Source organism: Bicyclus anynana, chromosome Z, assembly GCF_947172395.1.
Source record: "Bicyclus anynana chromosome Z, ilBicAnyn1.1, whole genome shotgun sequence".
Classification (NCBI taxonomy): Eukaryota; Metazoa; Arthropoda; class Insecta; order Lepidoptera; family Nymphalidae; genus Bicyclus; species Bicyclus anynana.
The window spans coordinates 20899524-20921417 of record NC_069110.1 but is presented as its reverse complement, the minus strand read 5'-3'; the positions used below and the strand labels follow the sequence as shown (position 1 = coordinate 20921417).

The 21894-nt window shown below is 37.2% G+C and overlaps 1 protein-coding gene across 1 annotated transcript in view; it reads left to right on the top strand.

Annotated features, from left to right (window-relative positions):
• Nucleotides 1-20066, top strand: part of LOC112049728 (carboxyl-terminal PDZ ligand of neuronal nitric oxide synthase protein) — a 156153-nt gene extending 136087 nt beyond the window's left edge. Inside the window, exons 7-10 of the mRNA XM_052890616.1 lie at nt 719-858; nt 12129-12362; nt 14354-14488; nt 18213-20066. Coding sequence (XP_052746576.1) covers nt 719-858; nt 12129-12362; nt 14354-14488; nt 18213-19076 — 1373 coding nt within the window. The 3' untranslated portion in view covers nt 19077-20066. The remainder of the gene's footprint in view (nt 1-718; nt 859-12128; nt 12363-14353; nt 14489-18212) is intronic.
• The last annotated feature ends 1828 nt before the right edge of the window (nt 20067-21894 follow it).

Here is a 21894-nt window from a genome sequence, read left to right as displayed (position 1 = left end):
CCCATTGGGTTACATATAAAAATCCTTTATCTAAATTTCATCCTTCGCCACTGATATGTATGAATAGGAATACTTTGAATACCCCGCTGATGGTCCCGCTCGACGCTAATGAATTACACCGCGCTTTAAATATTTATAGTTATCTCTTTGGTCGTCGTTTGTATAACGCGTTTAATCCAGTCACGCGTCTGCACTATACATTTTGCACCAAGTTTTTCTCCAAGAAGCAACAGATTAAGTGAAATTGTAGATTTACAATCTCACTGAATCTGGTGCTTCTTGGAGAAAAAACTGCTAAAGAAATAATCCCCCCTCCCCCCCCCCCCAACTAATTTTAATATAAGGCAAGCTACGCCACTGTTTTTGCACTGCTTGTGAAACCACTGTGTATAAAATCTATGGCTTAACATGTGAGGCAGGATTACGCGCGTCATATTTTATTAATATTAATATTTGCAATCTAAGCCCGCTGTTATAAACTTACGCAGATTAATTATTGTTGTACTCATACTGATTGACACGTTTCAAACTTGATTTAAAAGTTAAATTAAATTATTTTTCATGTCATGCGAAAAAATTACAAATATCATAACGATCAAACCTAATATTAACATCTAATAGCTCTATAAGATTACCTTAATTATTATGAAATGTTTTGGTTTGTAATGTCGATGTTGTTATCTATAAGTATTCGACGCAAGTGAAATCTGATTGTCAGAGTCGGCGTCAGAGTCCGGAGCGTCGGGTTCTGGTGGAGCGTCCACGTCCAAAGCCGCTGACGAGCCGAAGCCATCCAAGGGGGCCCAGCATATCGACCCCCTGCCGCCGCCGCCCAGGAAGGAGGGGAAACGTGCCCAGGTAAAATATGTAAATAGTCAAATTTATTATCAATGTATATTTTCTATTAGCGGATGCCTGCAACTTCGTTATTCTAGCCACTGAATCGGCATGATGCCATAGAAATCGCGACCAACACACGATGCAGGCGCGTGAGCTTACTATTAGGGTGAAATTTACTTTTTCATAAACTCCGCGAACACTCGTGAGTTTTTACGAAATAAAAAGCAGCTATGTTGCTCAATAAACTCCTCTATGTACCAGTCGAAGTTTCGTTTAAATTGGTCCAGCCGTTCTAAAGATTAGCCCAGAGAAACAGACAGATAGTCAGAGAACACACTTATCTTGAAATCACAGACAGAAATCAATTTTATTTATATGTACTGAGTATGGATTCAAAACATTTGTTGCCTTCATGATTGTTTGCTTACGAGATATTCTATTTTTTTCTTATTTCTTCGTTACTTGTCGTATTGAGCTACGTTTAATCTAGGTAGGTAAAAAACCATTTATAAATCCTTTAATATTTTAGAATTTTTTTTACCAACAAAGCTGATTTTTAAATTTCACAGGCCTCCTTCATTATTGGAGAGGGAATACGGAGAGCTGAAATTTTAACTGAAAGAAAGTCTCAGATTCCCATATATACCCAGGATTCGAACCAAGGACCTCGCGGTTCGAGACCACATAGGCTCAGTGGTGTGCACTTCATAGATGCAAAAAAGCACTGCCTACCCTAAGGGCTCAACACAAACTATGTTGGAACACAAAAGACGAAGGGTACAATTTTGAGCAAATCTGTAAATACACAAATCGGGCCAAGCTTAAACTGCATACAGAGTTTCCCAAAGTTCTCTGTGTCGAAGATCATTCATCATTCACTTCGGTGTTCAGAAGATGTAATGCTATTTCCACCGATGTAGAATAAGTCACTCTACCGCTCTACCACAGTAAAGTTACATCTACGATAGCGAGACTTATTCTTTAATCTGATTATTTTATTTATTAATCAGAATGCATATTTAAATTAAGCCTATCCATGATGCAACATACCACCGTTGGTTTTACTGTGCACTGGCTAATATTACTTATACAATATTAAAAAAGAAAATAACAAACAAAAAGAGAAAAGAAAAAAAAACAATCATTAGCGGGTAGTAAAATAAACAACACAATTATTGTGTGAGTGTATCGCTGCTGCGACATTATACAGGCTGACCCAAAAAGTATACCTTCAATTTCCATACGAATCCAATGCTGTATATAACAAACAAATACACTTTTCATATTTTGCAATTTTGTTGTTGATATCTGCTCATCTTATTTTGTATTGCCATATGCCATATTTACTCATCTTTAATATCGTATGAAATGTAATAACCTGCCTGCATTGACAAGGCATAGCGAAAATTCTTGTATGATATTATATGACGTAGGAAGTTGCGAGAAATGGATTTTAATATCACATGTATTGCCTCTTCATATGAAACATCTTAACCCACACGTCCTTATTGCCATATCTTCAAGAAATATTGTATATGTCGGGGAAAAAGACTAAATACTAATTCTGACAACAGGTTCTAAGCTTTACGTGTCAAGGATGGCAGATACACAAAGTAACACTATCGATTGTTAGCGGAACGACCGCATAACTTACTAATAAAGTTCTACCCTCTAACTACAATATTGATCAAGTACCATCACATGTAAGCCAAAGTTATCTATCATAGAGCAGGTAGTCAAGCATGAGCGGATCTCAGACTTGCAACTGATGTCAGTTGGTTTGAGGGGCCCCTTTACGACTGTCAATGCTCTCCATCTCCGCTCGCGTTGGCTCCCAGCTAAGTAACTAACAATGCAATACTAACCGGACCGGACGATAACTCACTCACTCACTATATTCACTGACTCACTACTTAATTTCTACATCTCTATCACTATTTCACTATACTTAACAAATGGAAGACGACAAATGCTCAACTCGCAGACTACAGTGGAGGCAGGGTGCCCCACTCTGTTAAGCGTACCGGTCACCCGCCATATTAGACGCAATGCTATTGGACAAGAGTCACGTGATCAATCTTTCACAGTCTTATTTATTTAAACAGTAAATAATTAAAACCCAATTATATGAAAACCTGATTATAATATTATCAAATAATTAACGTAGATTTTGCTAACCGATTAAATAACTCACTCGCCGACATATACTTGATTCGTTCTAAACAGCAAAATATCAGAACGATTAATTGTAAGGCACCTAATAAGGTACCTTATAATGGTAGTGTATGGTAGTCAGTCGAAGCATACACTTCGACCACCGACAACAGTGAATTTGAAAAATAACTTTTCAAGAAAACCGACTTCAAAAAAAGGAGGAAATGTTTTTTTTTTTCAAGTATTCTACCTGATCACTCGAAGGCGCCTGGAGCGATTTGAATAATTATTTTTTTGTTTTATGATATAAGCTCGTGTAGTTTTCGATTTCTGACGTACTCGTAGAATGATTTGAACGGAATCCTCGGTCGAGTCTGACGTCGCACTTGACCGGCTTATGATAGTGATATGTAGCGTTAACATGCGACCAACATGATATTCTCGTAAAGAGAAATCGACAAAATTCAGCCAACAGATGGGACTAGGAGAACTTCGACGAAATGTTGTCATATTTCTCTTCACTGGTCGCATGTCAGTGACGTGGTTTTGGCACATATGAATTCTACCTCATATGTGGTTACAATGTAGGCAAATATTATACCAATTTAGCATGATGCTGGTACCTATTTCAAATAAACTAGCTCGACTACTCGAATTAATGTGGAAATATTTGTGTGAATATTAAGACTGAGAGCCTATAGCCAGACCTTCCTCATTTTGACTGAACATTTGTCAGCCCGAGCTCCTTGCAGGCTCACGGTCCACTAATTCTGTCGTTACCCGCTATATAATGTTGAACTAAACAGATACCCGAATAAATTGTGTTACGGTTTAATCTACAACAAAATCGTGAAAAACCCTGTTACTATAGTTAATATAAAAAATATAGCACGCGGAATGAATAGCTACACTAATATCATAAAGAGGAAAGGAGAGAAGATATGGAGCTCCATAACGATGAAAAACAATATCGGTACTATCCGAAATAGAGTCGGTAATGATCTCTCACCCACAGCGAATCCGAGAAACGGGACGATAAATCATAACTATAATAATTTCATCGACCTGCAAATAATAAATATATCTACGAACTGAGGACTACATGACGTACGCGTAATATGACGTGTGCTTTGTCGGAATAGTAGAGGAACATGGAATGCTTGCTACTACATATATGTTTATTTTTTTCGTTTTTTTCCTCATTGTGTAAGTCCTGTAGGCTCGTTATTGAGACCGCAACGACGTTACCAGGGATTGTGGACGAGCGCAGAGCGCCTTATGGGCCCGAAGGCTATACAGATGTAGTAAAAGAAAAGGCGGAACGACTCTCTAAGGGCGTCTCCTCTTGGTCCCCTCTCGGGCTCTCGGACCTCGTTAGAGGGCCGTTCTAAGGGTCTTTTGGCATGAGTGTATCATTCAGGGAGCATCAACGTCGTGAGCTATAAAACCTACACCCGGATGACGTTAAATATCGGGGACCCCGTCTTCACCGGCGAAGACGCTGCCAACAAAAGTGTCATGGGGACATAGAAAGAATATTAGTATAATATATATTAGTTAAGTTACTCTGCCACACAATAAACATCTCGCGCAGTGAATCCATGTTAAGATATTTGTCTCTCTCTCTTAAACCTTACAAGGAAAATAAAACCACTGTCCATTTTTGTACGTATACGTCTGCCTCGTTACCGAGCATTTATATGAAATATTCAAGTTTGAAACTCTTGGAGTTATTTTAGGATTAAAACTAAATCGACAGCTTTAGCGTTTTCTATGTTCTGTGATTAAACGCAAAAGAGACGAACCCCAAAAGTTTGCGTTAAACAATCGTGTCAGTTGGCGTGAAGCTTCTTATAACATAACAGAAGAATCTTTTTACAATATATCCAATAGCCTTACATTTATATTTTTTTAAAAAGAAATTGCTATGTATTTTCATCAGGCATTTTTTGTATATGTATAAGGCCTTTAAAACTATAAAGTAATATACATAGTAAATATATACAAAATAAAGTACTTTATCTTCTTAGACTTTAAAGTCGTCGTCGCCATCAACCCATTTTCGGCTCACTGCTAAACTCGAGTATCCTCTCAGAATGAGAGGGGTAAGGCCAATAGTCCACCACGCCGGCCCAATGCGGATTGGCAGACTTCACACACGCAGAGAATTAAGATAATTCTCTGGTATGCAGGTTTCTTCACGATGTTTTCCTTCACCGATTGGGACACGTGATATTTAATTTCTTAAAATGCACACAACTGAAAATTTGGAGGTGCATGCCCCGGACCGGATTCGAACCCACACCCTCCGGAATCGGAGGTAGAGCTCATATCCACTGGGCTATCACGGCTCTAAAGTGCTTAAAGACTTTAAAGTGCTTCTCCCTTATTGAAGATCAGAGGTCAGCTTTCTAAACTATTCCTTGTCCATGGCTAGGCGGAAAAGTTCTTCGGCTGTCTTTATGCCGCTCCACTCCCTTATGTTTCGCAGCCGAGATTTCTTCCTTCTTCGTATTCCTCTTTTGGCTGCAATCTTGCCCTGGTAAATACTTTATTTTTTATAGACTGCTTCATTGGTTAAGTGATTATTCATATATAAGTCTTCGGACCAAGAGGTCCTGGGTAAGAATCCTGGGTCGGGTCAAGCAATACCTACTGGGAGCTTTTCTTCCTTCTATATATATTTTCAGTAAAAATTCCCAAACCGGAGTTGAAGTCGGTAGAGTTACACCTCCGTGCCTCGGAGAGCACGTTAAGCCGTCGGTTTCGGTCACTGCCATTAATGTCTGATAGTAACCGTTAAAGATGTAAACATTATCACCCTAAACGCAACAAATCGCTTTGGTGAAGTGTGGTGGTCATTACGTCCATGAGAGTATAAGGACTGGCCAGTAATGGGTCGTTGAAATGGGCTGATAATGATGATAATAATGAATATTGAGAAATAATACAATAAGGAACTTAAGCAAACTTATCCTAATAACTACACAAATCATGCCCACGTGGAATGATGGCACACTGGCTGCTATTCCGCGCTGGACAACCAGGCTGATCCTTTGCGCCAGCCCATCTGGTGACAGGTGACTGGCTCACCTACATTGAACTAAAAATAATAATATATTCGGGCACCTACATAAAGTTATATTGCAATTTGAAGAGGATCTGCATTTTTATAATTATTTTGAAAGCTTTGACTTTAGTTTCAGTAAATTTTAAAATGCTTTTTTTAATAAATTCAAATGAAATCCACTATGAAAATGCGGAGTAGAAAAGAACCGTTTACACAGGAGTGATTTTATCTTTCTGTTTTAAAACCTCTTTGAACGGAGTTTTCAATGCAAATTCTCCACAGTTCCGCTTAAAAGGTTGCCTACATTATTTTACACCTCAAAATCTGTTTGTACGAAATGTACGGTTTGGGTTGTTTTTAAATTGTAGTTATTAGAGTTACTTGGTAATTTTAGAACTTAAAATAAATAAAATTGAAGAGTCTGTTTTTTTTATTTTCTATACTTATAATAAAAATGGTCAAATTCTATACATTAATTCACAATTTGAGATTTTACTTATACCATTTGTAACACCTAACGTTACGTTAGCATAAAGGACTACTAGCGCCATCTAGAACTTATAATAAAACTGTAAAAGGTACATTTTTTACATTCTGTACATTAAAGATATTTTGAATTTTTTTGTAGGGGGGCATTAAGTAATCGATGCTGAAGCTCAAAATATTTTTTTTTTCGATTTTTTGTCTGTCCATGTTTTTTTTCGGGCATCACGCTGAAACTACTGAATGAATTCAAATAAAACTTTTGCTCGGTTTGACACTTTAATATGGAGCAGGTTATAATATATTTTTTATTGCTAAAATAAAATAAGAAGGGGGTGAAGTTTGTATGGAAATTACTTCATTTTTAGAGTTACACTTTTAAAAATTTCTTCAAAAATCATTAAAAAATACGACATATAACATGATACAAAAACTTACTACAAACTAAACTCCTAGAACTTCCCATATTTTGTGGTTCTTGGTAGAGAATTGAGTGCCTCATATTTTAAGTCGGTTAAAAGGCTACGCGCGTAAGCTCCCGCTATATCATTATGCAGCCCCCGCTCCTGTCATTTTAGATAGATAGTGGGTAAGCTCTAAAGCTCTTCTAACTGGCAGTGCTAGATTACTAAGCAATGAAACTACGTTGGCAAAGATCCCGCCGCTCGACTAAACGCTGCATGTAAAGTAATGGACCAAGGACCTGCAATAGCCCTACTTACCACATTTTAAGAACTGAAACTTTGTACATTAGTATTATGACAATCCAGGAACTAGTGAATTGTAACCAAGTTAACCTTCCAAAGCCATCACGGCTAATGTATATTGAAAAAGTTATTTTTTGTTCAGTTATTTTTCTTTAATACGGTTCTGAGACATCGTAAACTTTTACATTTTTTTTATTTTTTACAAATTAGAACTCCGTGGCGCAGTGGTTGGTCCTGGGTTCGATATCCGGCTGGGCCGATTAAGGTTTTCCTAATTGGTCGTCTAGCTGGTGGGAGCCTTCAGCCGTGGCTAGTACCGACATTTTAGCGTTTTAGCGGCGATTTAGCGTTTCGGTACGATGTCGTGTACAAACCGAAATTAGCTGGATTTTCATCCTCCTCCTACAAGTTAGCCCGTTTCCATCTTGGATTGCATCACTATTTACCATCAGGTGAGATTGTAGTCAAGGGGTAACTTGTAAAGAATAAAAAAAAACGATCCTGAGATGCTTGCATCTAACGAATCCATGCGACTCGCTCGATGTCGTCAGTCCACCTGGTGGGGGGTCGACCAACACTGCGTTTTCTAGTTCGGGGTCGCCATCCCAGCATCTAACGTCGATCAGCTCTTTGTACTATGTTCCCCGCCCATTGCCACTTCAGCTTCGCGATTCGTTGAGCTATGTAGGGGACTTTGGTTCTTCTGCGGATCTCCTCAATTCTGATTCGATCACGTAGTGATACTACGAGCATAGTTCGTTCCATCGACGCCTGTATGGCTGTGAGCCTTCTTTTGAGGCCCATAGTTAGCGTTATCGGTGAAGGCTCTCTATCACCTTTCCTGTAAAGAGGGATGCCTGGTCCAGCGGCCTGGCGGCCCCCTAAAGCAGGCTGATAATGATGATATTGCTCATCTACTTCCAGAAAATCATAAACACCTAAAAGGAGGCTTTATTATACACATTCTGAACGCCATAAACGCTATAGATTACCGAATAACAATAGCACTGCGTGTTTACGAAGAGTGATGTTTGTGAAGCCATAAACTTCACACCGGGCGATGTTATGGGAGTTTAGTGAAACAGTTTACTGTGATTTTCTAAGAACTGCCAATTTCCGATTGAAGTGGATCATACACTCACATACTGATACCCGTATATCACTTGAATACTACATAGACATTCAGTTTTTCACACATCCCACGGTTACTATGAATTTTCCGGGATAAAAAGCATCCTATATGTCGCTTAGTAACCGTCCCTATCTAGCAGGGAAAATCCCATTGACATCGGTACAGCCTTTTCCGACGGCCCCCGTGCGGAGTGCTGACTGGCTGGTGGGAGCCTTCGGCCGTCGCTAGTTACCACCCTACCGGCAAAGACGTACCGCCAAGTGAATTATTTTTTCGGTACAATGTCGTGTAGAAAACGAAAGGGGTTTGGATTTTTATATTACTCCTAACAAGTTAGCCCGCGTCTATATTAGATTGCATCATCACATGTCATCAGGTGAAATTGTAGTCAAGGGCTAAACTGTAAAGCCTTGAAGATACTTGGCAGACCGACATGACGTGCTCTCCGAGGCACGATGGTGTACTAACGAAGTGAAGTTCCTAACTCCAAGCTGTTTTTAAGATTTTTTTTGTAAGGAAAATCCCAAAAACGTGTTTTTTGTTGGTCTGACCTGGGATTCCAACCCTGGACCTTATTGTTTGTAACTGAACCAGTTTACTAATGAGTAAAGTAAGTAATATAGGTTTTATTATTTCCATAAGGGAACTGGGCCAACGAGGCATATCGAGGCATATCTAGGCATACCCACGCAGTCGTATATTTCGATTTTTCAATTATTTTTTTGATTAAAGCTATTTACGAGCAAGCGTGATAAATTATTACTATAAGCAATTCCGTTTCTCCACAAAAAAATGTAACAGTTATACTGTATTCTTAAAATAACTCGGTCGGTACTACGAACGATATCAAATACACAAATCTTAGAAAGGCTTTGTCAATTAAATCAAGATTTAGACACTTTGAAAGTTTTGCGTATCATTTACGAAATAAATTCAATTATGAATAGAAATTAATGAGTAAAATAAAAAATTGTACGATTAAATACATACGACCAGGTGGTCGTACAGTCCCTCTTACTTCATTTGGTAGATACGAGATATGTGTAAACGGGCAGGGAAAATGATTACAACTATCAAAAAAAAAGAAAAACAAACGCGATATTATTCCGGTTGAAATCAGCTAGATACGCAGCCTTTAACACAGAATATACAGCACTTGAGCTGCGCTTAAGCGGAAGTTGACCAAAGTGTACACATTTCCGGATGTTATCAATGTTTCAACACAACACCTTGACGACATTACAATCGCGAACGATGCACTTTCAATAATTTGACATCTTTAATATACTGTTTAACACTTTGGTATATTATTGTACCAACGCAGATGACCGCCATTTTGATTCAATTATTTGCCGAAGTCTATACAATAAACTCAACTATAAAATAAACCTAAACCTTTCTCATGAATAACTATCTATTATCGATAATTGCTTGAAAATCCAATAGGTAGTTTTATAATTTGTCGCGAATAGACGGACAGACCGACGTGGCGGAGGGCTTTATTATATATGAATAGATACTAATATTATTAATGCGAACGTGGTTTGATTTTTCTGTTTACCTATTACTATCATGACCCTGACTATAAGCTCGGACGATCAACTAAAAATAACTACTTATAAATAGCATCTAGTCTTCCTCAATAATTCAAAGGCAAAGGCAAAGGCAGAATTATTTTTCAAATCCAATTACCTACCACTCTTAATTTTAAAGCGCATTCGAACTAAAGGTAGCATTCGGTTCTTGGCGAACGCGACCTGCGACCACGACCCAGTCGTACTATATACCTAGGATCTAGGTGCAGTACAGTTAGGTAGGTTTAATTTCGAGAAAGAGGTGAATCACCGAATCCAGCTCGGCTGGGCAGCGTTTGGGAAACTCCGCATCACATTTTCGTCCGAAATTCCTCAGTGCCTGAAGACGAAAGTCTTCGGACAGTGCGTGTTGCCAGTGATGACAAACGGATCCGAGACTTGGTCGCTAACTATGGGCCTTATTAGAAGGCTCATAATCACTCAGCGAGCGATGGAGCGAGCTATGCTTGGGGTTTCTCTGCGTGATCGAATCTGAAATGAGGAGATCCGCAGACGAACCAAAGTCACTGAAATAACTCAACAAAGCTGAAGTGGCAATGGGCAGGCCACATAGTTCAAAGAGCCGATGGACGTTGGAGTCCCAGGTACTGGAATGGCAACCCCGCACCAGAAAGCGCAGGTTTGGTCGACCCCCCACTAAGTGGACCGATGTTGTCAAGCGGGTTGCAGGGAGCCGCTGGATGCTGGCGGCTCGAGACCGTTGTTTGGAAGTCCATGCAAGAGGCCTATGTCCAGCAGTGGACGTCCATCGGCTGATAATGATGATGATGATCTTAATATTGTTTCCACTCCAATTTGATCCACGGATTCCGGTTCTGCCTTTTTTCTCTCTCTTTGCCTTACCTTACCATAACTTATCAGCCGATAGACGTCAACTGCTGGACATAGACCTCTTGCATGGACCTCCAAGCACGACGGTCTCGAGCTGCCAGCATCTAGCGGCTCCCTGCAACCCGCCTGATATCCTCGGCCCACCTAGTGGGGGGTCGACCAATACTGCGCTTTCCGGTTTCTTTGCCTGCATACGATTCGATTATAACGAGTGCCTTAGCTAATATTGAACTTGCAAATAAAGTTGTAGCCACGCGAAAGTTGTCTGCCAATTGTGATTATTGTCCGAGCTTATTGTTTCTAAATCAGTCGTAAAACTAAACTTTATGGCTCTATCAAGAGATAAGGCGCCTCGCAAACGTGGAAGCTTTTTATTGAACCTTTACCAAAAAGCGTAGGTTATCAATAATATTCGAAAATATTTTAAAGAACAAGTATTAGGTACTTTTTTCTTCTTCTGGACTTATTTGCATGACAACACGTGTACCTACATGCTTTTTTATGTCCTTTTATTTTATTTTCATTATTTTATAGCTAGTTCGCAAAATTGGATATTATTCGCCTTCTAAAGCTTTTATTACAGTATAGTCTAAAAATAAATAAAAGATATATTAGAGTAAGTCTAATATATATTTATCAAGACAAACTACTTAATTTAAAATATCATAACACATTGAAGGAGCATTAGTGAAATGCACAATGTAATCACTAGTTAAGGTTATTTCATTATCATCATCATTCGCTGGAGCGTATTCAATTGTAGCGATCAAAAATATGTTGTTTTGGCTTTGCGAAATTATTACTAACATGTTTCTTCGTATACCGTCCGTCCATATGCATATCTGGATATGCGCATACGCATAGTAGCATTTGTCGTTGTAAATCAAACTATTGACATTATCCATATTGAAATAAAGCCGAATATCACAACTAAGCGCAAGTGTAGTTATCTTTCTACTTTACTGTGACACGGATCATCATCATTAAAAGATTAGCCAGCATCCAGCGGCTCACTGCAACCCGCATGATGACCCGCACCTTAAAATCCCAACGTCCATCGGGTCTTTGAACTATGTGCCTTGCCCACTTCAGCTTCGCGACTTGCTGAGTCAGTGACTGTGGCTATTGAAATAGTCAATAAAATTATTTATTTCCTCAATTATAGCCTTGTCATGCCAAATATACGTCAGCTCTCGCTTTATTTTATCGTTATGAAACAAAATTATTATTATCAATCAAAGTATCTATCTATATGTTATTGTATGTAAAACCAAGAAAATAATATAGTTGTACAAGCAGGCATGTCATTGTTTCAGGTTCCGAAACCAGTGCAGGTGCCAACCATCAACTTGCCGGACTTGCCGGACCCGCCCAACACAGAGCCCTCCCTGCCGGAGGGTGAGGCGACGCCGCTCACCGCGCAGCATCAGCTGCAGCTGATGCAAGAGCAACTCGAGCAACAAGAGCAGCACACGCGCGCCGCATTCGCGCAGCTGGTGCTCTTCCGTGATCAGCTCGCTGCAGAGAAGGCGGCTCGATGCGAAGCTCAAGTAAGTTCTTTTTTGGGATCCGTATCCAAAGGGTAAATTGAGGCCTTATTACCAAGACTGAGCTGCCCGTTTGTCACCAGACTGTATCTCCATCCATCGGCTCTTCAAACTATGTGCCCTGCCCACTATATCATTACTAGTATTATTATTACTAGTTTAATAGTGTCAAATTTTTTTATCATATATCCTATTCTTTGACAGGAAGTGATTATTGCCTTTGACTGTTAGTACATAAGCTTATGTTGCCTCAGGCTGATAGAGATTTTGTAGAAGATAATTAAAATATTGAATCAATAAACACGGCAAGGCTAAAGCTGAAGCCACGAGTGTCATACACTGGACATTAGTGTAACGGTCGGTACGTGACAATTTTCCCAATGTGTACATTAAAACCGTACTCTTCGCAAATAAAAAAATAACATTATGAATTTGAACGTGTTTTAATATTATTTTTCGAGTTTTTGAAAACTGATTGTGAATTTAGTATATAAACATACCATTAATATTATACTTATGTACTTTTATGTTATTTCGACATACAGGTACGGTAGTACACAAATATATATACATCTATACTAATATTATAAAGAGGTAAAGTTTGTAAGTTTGTCACATTTTTTAATTAAATGGGGTAATCTTCGGAACTACTGGTCCGATTTCAAAAATTCTTTCACCAGTAGAATGCTACATTATCGGGGAGTGCTGTAGGCTATATTTTATTTTAGTATAATATATATTCGCCGCGTTAACACAGTTTTTGTCATACAGGTCGGACCGAAAATCCTCTTAAGCAGACTTATTCGCATGCGCTGCCTTAACCATTGTGTAAAATTTAAATTAATGTATGGAAGCTTTATGTATCTTTAAAAGTTCTACAAAAAAGTCCTTGACACCATATATCTATCTTCTATATGTTAGCAAATATAGTACCTTTTGTGTTTTAAAAATTATAAATTTTATATACATAGGTTTGCGTCATTATTTATGCTACTTAACTTAAATCCTTATCAAAATAAATTATTTAATAATCACAAGGATATTATGGAGATAAGATTTGCCCTTTATAGTATGTTAATTAGTTAAATAGTTTCAGAGATAATACAAAATTTCTAAAAGACGCAGAAATTCTGCTACATGACGCCCCGCGCTTTCAATTACATAGATCCCGTTCTTGTGTGAATATGGGAATCAAACATAGCCTATGACACTCGCAAATAACGTAGCTTTCTATTGGTAAAACAATCTTTCAAATCGGTCCAGTAGATCCAAAGATTATAATTTTAGCATAGAAGTCTCTATTTTCCTTTGTCATCGCACCACGCTCATAGGGCTGGACCGATTTTGCTAAGGGCAGGGGTAAGGTAGGGAAGGTATAGGGTAGGGTAGGGTAGGGTACAGGTAGGGTAGGGGCTGTGTAAGGGTAGGGTAGGGGTAAAGGTAGGGTAGTCAGAAATGGGTGAAGTAGGGGTAGAAAGTTTGTACTGTTGTTGTTGTTGTTTGAAAGTCCTTAATTTTTCTAGGTACATTTGTATATGTAAAATGATATTTACAAATGTTATTTATTAGGTATAAGTTATAAAACTTGCAAAATAGAATGTGAAATAGGGGTTGAAAGTTGACATCGTTTTTTACGCGGACGAAGTCGCGGGCGTCCGCTAGTGTTAAATAACTTAAGTGCTGCTGTGCTCCTACGGAGCCTTTTCTTTTTATTATAATGTCAAACAAAAGATTAATATAGCTGATAATCTATAGTAGTGACTTTTCGCAATTACTCGTAATTTGAACACGGATATAGAAAAAAAACTAGTAGTTTCTGAAGTTGATTCCACACGTTTCTAGGCTAAATAAATAAGTTTTTCAGTTTAACTTTACTATGTTATAACTTAACTGGCAGCCACTATTTGATTTCCCTTTGTCCTCGCTGAACCCACTAAATTATGTAAAGCACAGAGTTTGCACGAGTCCTTTAAAACAATTGAAATATTTTGCAGGCTCGTACTCACCAGCTGCTGGTCCACAACAAAGAACTGCTGGAGCACATCGCCGCGCTCGTCGCACACTTGCGAGAGAAAGAGAAGGGGAACCACCGACCAATCAGTGCTCAGACACTGACGCTGTTGCCACAGGTGAGTATCCACTACGAAATTTTAACTGTTTCTCACTTCTCAGTGTATGTTACCTCCAGAGCTACAAGCTGGTATACATTAATGAACAATGTGTATGTAACACATAATTAACTATTTTAAATTATCAATCTTGAAATTAAGATATGTTTTTCATTCGATTTTGAAAACAATTAACTGTAACCGCCCCTTTACATGAGTATAAACATCTGTCTAATAAAGTGCAGTATGGACAGCATCCAAATATTACACCGCGACAACGATGCGCTAGCGTCTGTCGCAATATTAACTTAAGAGTCACCTAATGGAGCATAAAAAACGCACCGTCTGCGGTGTGCTTATGTCAGACAAACGCTTATACAGAAGACACTGTAAAGGGGCCGTTACACAGCTTGACTGGCCTATTTATTCACTAACTTTGACGTATATTAGTCTCCTAACATACAACATCAAAGTAATATCAACTATACTTTTCGTATTCCTTATAGCCCACCGTTAATGAATAACAATGTCAACTGGGCAATATCCACTACCTATCTATGATATCCGCAAAAGGTATTCAGTATTAGGTATTCAGTATGAATACGAAATCATTTGACTTGAGAATTACTAACAATAGCTAGTTAGTATCCCCTAAAGTTACTGAAAGTTAGTGAATATGCCTGCAGAGGTAACATCTCACTGTGATGTCAATGATTAGACGTTGCATGTCTGTTGTGTGCAGTGTCCTCATTTGATTTTGTGTTTTGCTTATATGTTTCACCTGCTGTCACGCTCACTCACATTAAACAAACCACAGACTGGAGCGCACCTCATCAATGGTGTGCACTGTTTAACTTTACATATTGATAGGGCATCTGCAATCAACGATTACAAAACATATTACATACTAGCGGACGCTCGCGACTTCGCCCAAGCGTAATTCAGATGTTCACAAATTACGAGGGACCATGAATTTTTCGGTATAAAAATTTTAATAAAAAAAATACAACCGACTTCAAAACCTAAAAACGTACCCACTAAACTAAAAAGCGAAAAATAACATCATAATATGTTCTACCTGCTGATCAGTATGAAGGCGGTGCTAAGCCGGTGATGTAATAATTCATTGTGGGTATGTTGCAGTACTATGAAATTTTCTACATTATCTTACTTACATTTCACGAATTGGAATGCTAACAATAAATGATTCTACTGTCGTACTTTTATGAACATAATGATGAACTATTAAAAGTGATGACATGTTGTTTTAGTGCGAAGCTGCAGCAGCGTCATATTGTGACAAATAGCGGTCACGGCCATTCAATAACGACGTTTGTATAACTCGACAGAGTGAGTGTCGAATTCGTCTCCATCTCTTTTAATCCATAATATGGTGTAAGACAAAGAGTAGTAGAAGAAATATATTTTTCATTTCTCATACTCGGAAAGTAGTGTTGTTTTGATCTCAGTATTGGGTGGAAAATGCTGCTTCCCGCCATAGGGAGGGAATAACTCATACAAATTACTTCCAACGTAAGGGCCGGAATGAACTTTAAAAGAACTGCTGTCATCAGCTGTGAAGAGGTTTATGTTTTATTTTTTAATTTGTCGCCAACTAAATTCCAGTTTACCATAACAGCCTGTTCAGACGTCAATGAATGAATAAAGTAATTATAAAAAAACATGCTACGGCCATGTGAGTTTCTAAACAGCCAGTGTAAACTTAGCGTAAACTTCTTAATCGGAATAAGCCGCAACAATAACGTGTTGAGTTCCCTAAATAAAATTTTGAAAAGTCGACATAAATTGGCGGGACTACTCTGTTAAATAACAGTGACGGAATTAAAAAAAATGAGTAATGATTAAAAAAATATATACCTAGTATTTAATATTTAAAAAAATTCTAAGCAGAATTTTGTCTATATTTGTTTCCGAACGACCATTTCCCGTCTCATTTCTTTTTCTCGAACTTTCCCTCTTTCTCTCTCCCCAAGACGGTGGATTAAACAAGTCGTTTTTATGGTGCAGAAAGCTTTTTATCTTGCAATAAGCAATCTAGGTGTTCTACCAAAGGAAAAGTGAATTCTATAACATTAGTGGTTCTTCGAGTAGGATGAAACGAGATTTTAACGTAAGTCATTCACCTTGAAGAGAGCCGCCTAGCGGGGAGTAGCCACAACTCTGAAATTGGCCGTCTGCTTTATCAATGTTCCAAGAGCGGGCCAAATAAATAAACAATAATTATAATTTCCTCGTAATCAAAATGAAATTTCCTCATATTCGAAATGAAAAGTAGAGTGTTTAACACGGGTAAAAGAATCAATTCCTACTCGGACTATAGCCGCCCTCGCTACGCTCGTGCGTCTAAACACCTCGGGAATTGATTCTTTCCACCCCCGGTTAACATTCGGTTCTACATAACGGTTCTACTATTATTTGTAGGTAGTAAATTCATACGTACATAACAAAATACGATATTAATTTGCACTCAATGTTGATGGCTGTTTTATTTTTTGTTTATTAGGTATATCTCAATTTATTCATTCATCTTAGCATTATTTGTTTGTCAACTTCTACTTGTACCATTACTGCCATCAGAGTACTTGTTCACCATTTTGTGTTGCTGATTCATCTGTGTTGTATTCATGCTTAATTGTGGTTATTTAACTCTTGTTCATAATTTCCTTAATGGATGCGTTTGTAAAAAAAACCAGCGATTAAATAAATTTAAATAAGCATACAGTTTTAAATAAATTAATCAAACGATTGTTATCAAAGAACTTTACGTTTTCTAATGAATATTTTAGACTATTTTACAACAACTTGCTCGCCCGCGGCTACCAAATTTAAAACTTTTAAAATTAGTTTTGTTGTTTTAAATTGTAATATTTAATATATCTCTAATAGTTAAGCAAAATGGAGATGTTTCTTTTGCTGCACAAAGACATAATAACAATTATTTCCTCCAAATTTGGATACTAAAAATTAAGAATATTTAAAACAAAATATAATTGTAATCTGTAATTTCAAAAGGATTTCAATTACTCAGTAATCATGGTCTTATTGGGGATTAAAATTAAAAATAAGAAACATCTGTTTCACAAGTCAAACGAACTTATTTCTTGTTATTTTTTATTTCGTACTTTTTGATTGATTAATCAATATTTTTTATAATTAAAAGTACAGAGTTATACCCTTTGATAAGCAAGTGATCTCGCCGGAATGAAAACAAGCTTTACCATATTCATATTTTATATCATATTTAGCATTGCATATATCAGTTTATGCAATGGAGCTGCAGTTTCTAATAGTATAGCGCAGATCATCTCATTTCACTAGCTTGTTAATTCAACACGTTAAGTAGTTAATAACATTATTAATTAAAACTGACCGACTACGTGGTTAATCATTATCGATGTTTACGCGTATTAATTAATCGCTGTTTTGATTTACTCCCATAATATTACGTTTCGATCCAATTCACAGAGTGAATTATAAACTACAGATATTATTGTATTCCTATTTAATAATCGTATGTTTTGGATGGATTGAAACGAAGTACCTACTAACAGGTTTGCTTTGTACGTGGCATGAACTAAGATTGTTTCCATTTTGACTAGCGTGCTCTACGACTGTTCGCTGGCCAAAATGAATCCGCATCGGTGTAATGATTGTCGTTGTCGATGTTAGTCGATGTAGAACAGAATTAGTAAGTAAGAAATTAATCGCAAATCGCTCCGCGCAGATGCAAGCCGGAGGAAACGAACCTATGAAAACTGACAACTCTCCCACATGCAACGGAAATTGTCAACCGATGAACAACGACGAGCTGATCAGTTTCGTGGTTGAGAAAATTGAAAATGAGCAGATGAACCAAAACATCGAGAACAACAACGTAACTCCGTCAACCAGCGGCATCTCGTCAAACGCTACCAAGAAGCAGAACGATCCAACTCCACCCGCCTTGGGGAAAATGAACAACGATGAGTACCACAACTACGTGATATCGAAATTTCAAGACTTGTCTCTCAAGAATGCTGTAAAGTCTCCCAAAGCTAAAGCTGCCGAAGCAGAATCTGGCGAAAACAAATACTTTTTTCAAAACACATTGGCGTTCCCAAATATTCCGCCGCTCGTGAACCACTACAGCGAGTCCGATCTTGCCAATATTCTGAAGAAGCAGCTCGGAGATATATCGAGCTCCAGCGATGAATTCGGCGATTTGGCTAAAGTTATGAGCACTGGACATTCTGATAACTCCCTATACAGCACCAGCTCCACATCTAAGGACTCTTCTGATATCTCGACCTCTGATGAGATCCTCCCGTACATAATGCCCCTGTCGCACAACGGGACCTTGACTGCCACCGGAGAGGACGGCCGTGTGCGGGTGATCGTACCTGTGAGCCCTTCTCCGAGTACTTCGGGCATAGCTGGATCCTCGGCTGACGTGAAGCCGGCTCCGGCTCCGAAGAGCGCTACGCTGAAGGTCCCGGGGTCCGAGGCACCGGCGGCTCCGATCACTCGCTCTACTAGCGAGAAAGTACCAAACCGTAGCGAAATGATGGACACCCTGCGTTCGCAGTGGACAAGGCACACCACGAAGTAAAACATCAATAGCCAAATTGAGTCCAGTGACCTAAGCCGTATTTAAGTTCAATTCATTTTAAGTTATTCCCTCGATTACTTACTACGGCGTTAAGCACTAGTTGTTTTGCAAAAACACACTGCTGAAGCAAAAAATTTTGAACATCATCTATATCCATCAAGTGGATTTTTATACCGCGGCTCAAAATAGAAGAGACGAAATCGGAAAACACTCGGTATACAAATAATGGAATGGGAACAAACCGTTTTCTAGCAATGCCAAAGCCAAACCTAGATCTCCGTAGTTTATACCTAGATAGTAAACCTTTTTACATATCAAATGCAATCTAGTCCCGAATATTCATATTTGAATACGGTCATGACCACAGCATATCTTTCTTCTCATATCGCAACCAAATATAACGACCTACCTACCTAATTTAGTTTTTATGATGTTATATTATTGAAATTTATTTGAACCATATCAGTATTTGTGTTTATTGATCTATAAAAGTTTTATTTACTTTATACGATGTAAAGCGCCATATGCACTGGACCTTAAGTTTCAACGTCTTCACATGTTGCGTGCATAACTCGAGACGCAACAACATACTCGTATTTAATATGTGTAGTAGTTTTGATGGTGTAATCACAGCGTAGAAAATCATGGATATACCATTTTTTGATGTGTTTACATAAATACTACAAATATATTATCTAAGCATAAATTGAATGTTTAGCTTTATTGAATTTATATAATAGTGAGCACTTAGCAACGAATTCCGTAAAAACGCGGCATAAATACTACTAAAAGCTATTTTTCATTACAATAATATAAAAACATTCAAATAATAAAAAAATCGTATATGTTTCAACCAGTCGTAGATTCACTTATTTTGTACGACAGTTACAACCATCCCTGATATAAACTGGCAGTGATTTTTTTTATTCGTACTGTTCTGTTTTAATAAGGGAATGTTGAATAGGGAAAATATTATCAATCAATGTGTTAATTATGTTAAATGTATTTAACATAATTAACACATTGGCGAATGTGTTAATTATGTTAAATGCATTTAAGAAAGCAATTATACAATAACGTTATCTTTATAAAACACTTTATTGGCTAAAGCATGAACTCACATTTGCAGCTGCATATTGAAATGACAATATAAACATTTCAAAATATAACCTGTACTGTATAATAATAGACGAATTCATTGAAGGTGCTTGTTGTTAAATAAATTAACATTTTTGGATGTTTCTAGAAGCTCTTTTGCTGTATCTTCAATCTTTCTGATCTGAATCGAAAGAAATATTTTAACATAAATGTGTAGATTTTATGTCGGATTATGTGTAGCTATATGCAACTTATTTTATGATTATCTTATGATGAATATGCATGTCGATTTGTAGGAAATATTATTTCGCATCTCTATTCAATTGATGTATATTCGTATTTAGATTTGCGTACATCTAGTCCGAATGTTATGCCAAATATTCTATTATTGTATTTGGGTATTTGACAATTTTTTTAATGGCATTAAAAGTATGCCAAGTTGATCAATTTTGTAGAAGTAACAGTGCATCTGCGATTATTATCTAATAATAATTATCTAACAATCAAAAGTAGTCAAATACCCAATAGCTTTATAACTGCGATAGAAAATAATACGATTTGTTGAATAATAAGCATAAATATGATCGAGAAAAATACTCCGCCTGAGTCTCAGTTGACTTCTAATCCAATTGTTCTTGGGTGTTTTTTGCTAGCTCAGTATAAATGGCTTCCACGTGATACAATGTTATGGCCGATTTGGCTGATTTAAAATCGAATTGTGGAGTATGGACAGAAATATGAAATTCAAGGTCATTGGTTTGTCGCGAGCTCGACTCGATTCTGTCTAAATCGGGTAGTGTGGACATACTTGTAGTTGGTTTTTTAAGTAGTTATCAGTACTGGCCCTGGTAAATCTAAATACAACAAATAATCTCCTCTAAAAAAATGTTCGTTCTTTTTGAACATCTTTCGTTCTCTGTCTCTCATTCTCTCTCTCATCATCTCATTTAAACACTATTTTTAATTTTTATTAAAAAAATTTGATCGTATATTATGAAGTTTAAAATGTTTAAAAAAATATCGCAGTTATAAAGTTTTCGTTGTTATATTAAATGTTTATTATAGGTAAGCTCAAATTATTGAAGAAAATATATATTATATAAGAAGAAGTGGTTTTAGGAATGTTACAGTTAGGAATGATGTAATTTTATGCTAAGAAATGAGGTGTGTAAAAACTTTGTAAACAAATGGATAATCCGATGTTATAAAATAAAATCGATCCCAGTAAATAAGAATGGCATTGAATTGATCATAGTAATTTCGATTCGATATCGAATCTGAACTTTTATATACATTCTTGCCCGACTATGATTTGTGCCAATGTTGGTGCCAAAGTTGGTTGCATTCGATATAAGCATCCACACGTTAAATATAATTTTAAATTATCTAAAAACGTTTTTGATAAAATAACTGATTTAGAAGTTTCTGTAAGTATCTACTAATCTGAATAAAGGTAGTATTGGTTTATGAAAAAATAAATTAAATATTCAAAACATATTATGTGCTTTAAAATATGTTATAATTAATGTCAAAATTGGCTCAGTTTCTAACTTAGAATAAAAAAAATCTTCTTTTTCTTCGATAGTAACTCCGTGTGGATGCCTCACGAGTATCGGTAAATAGTTTCTTTATGAATCCTGATATCTCACATACATATTATTGATTTAGAAATAAATATTTATAATTAATGTTAATTAAATGGAATATCAATCCATCACTT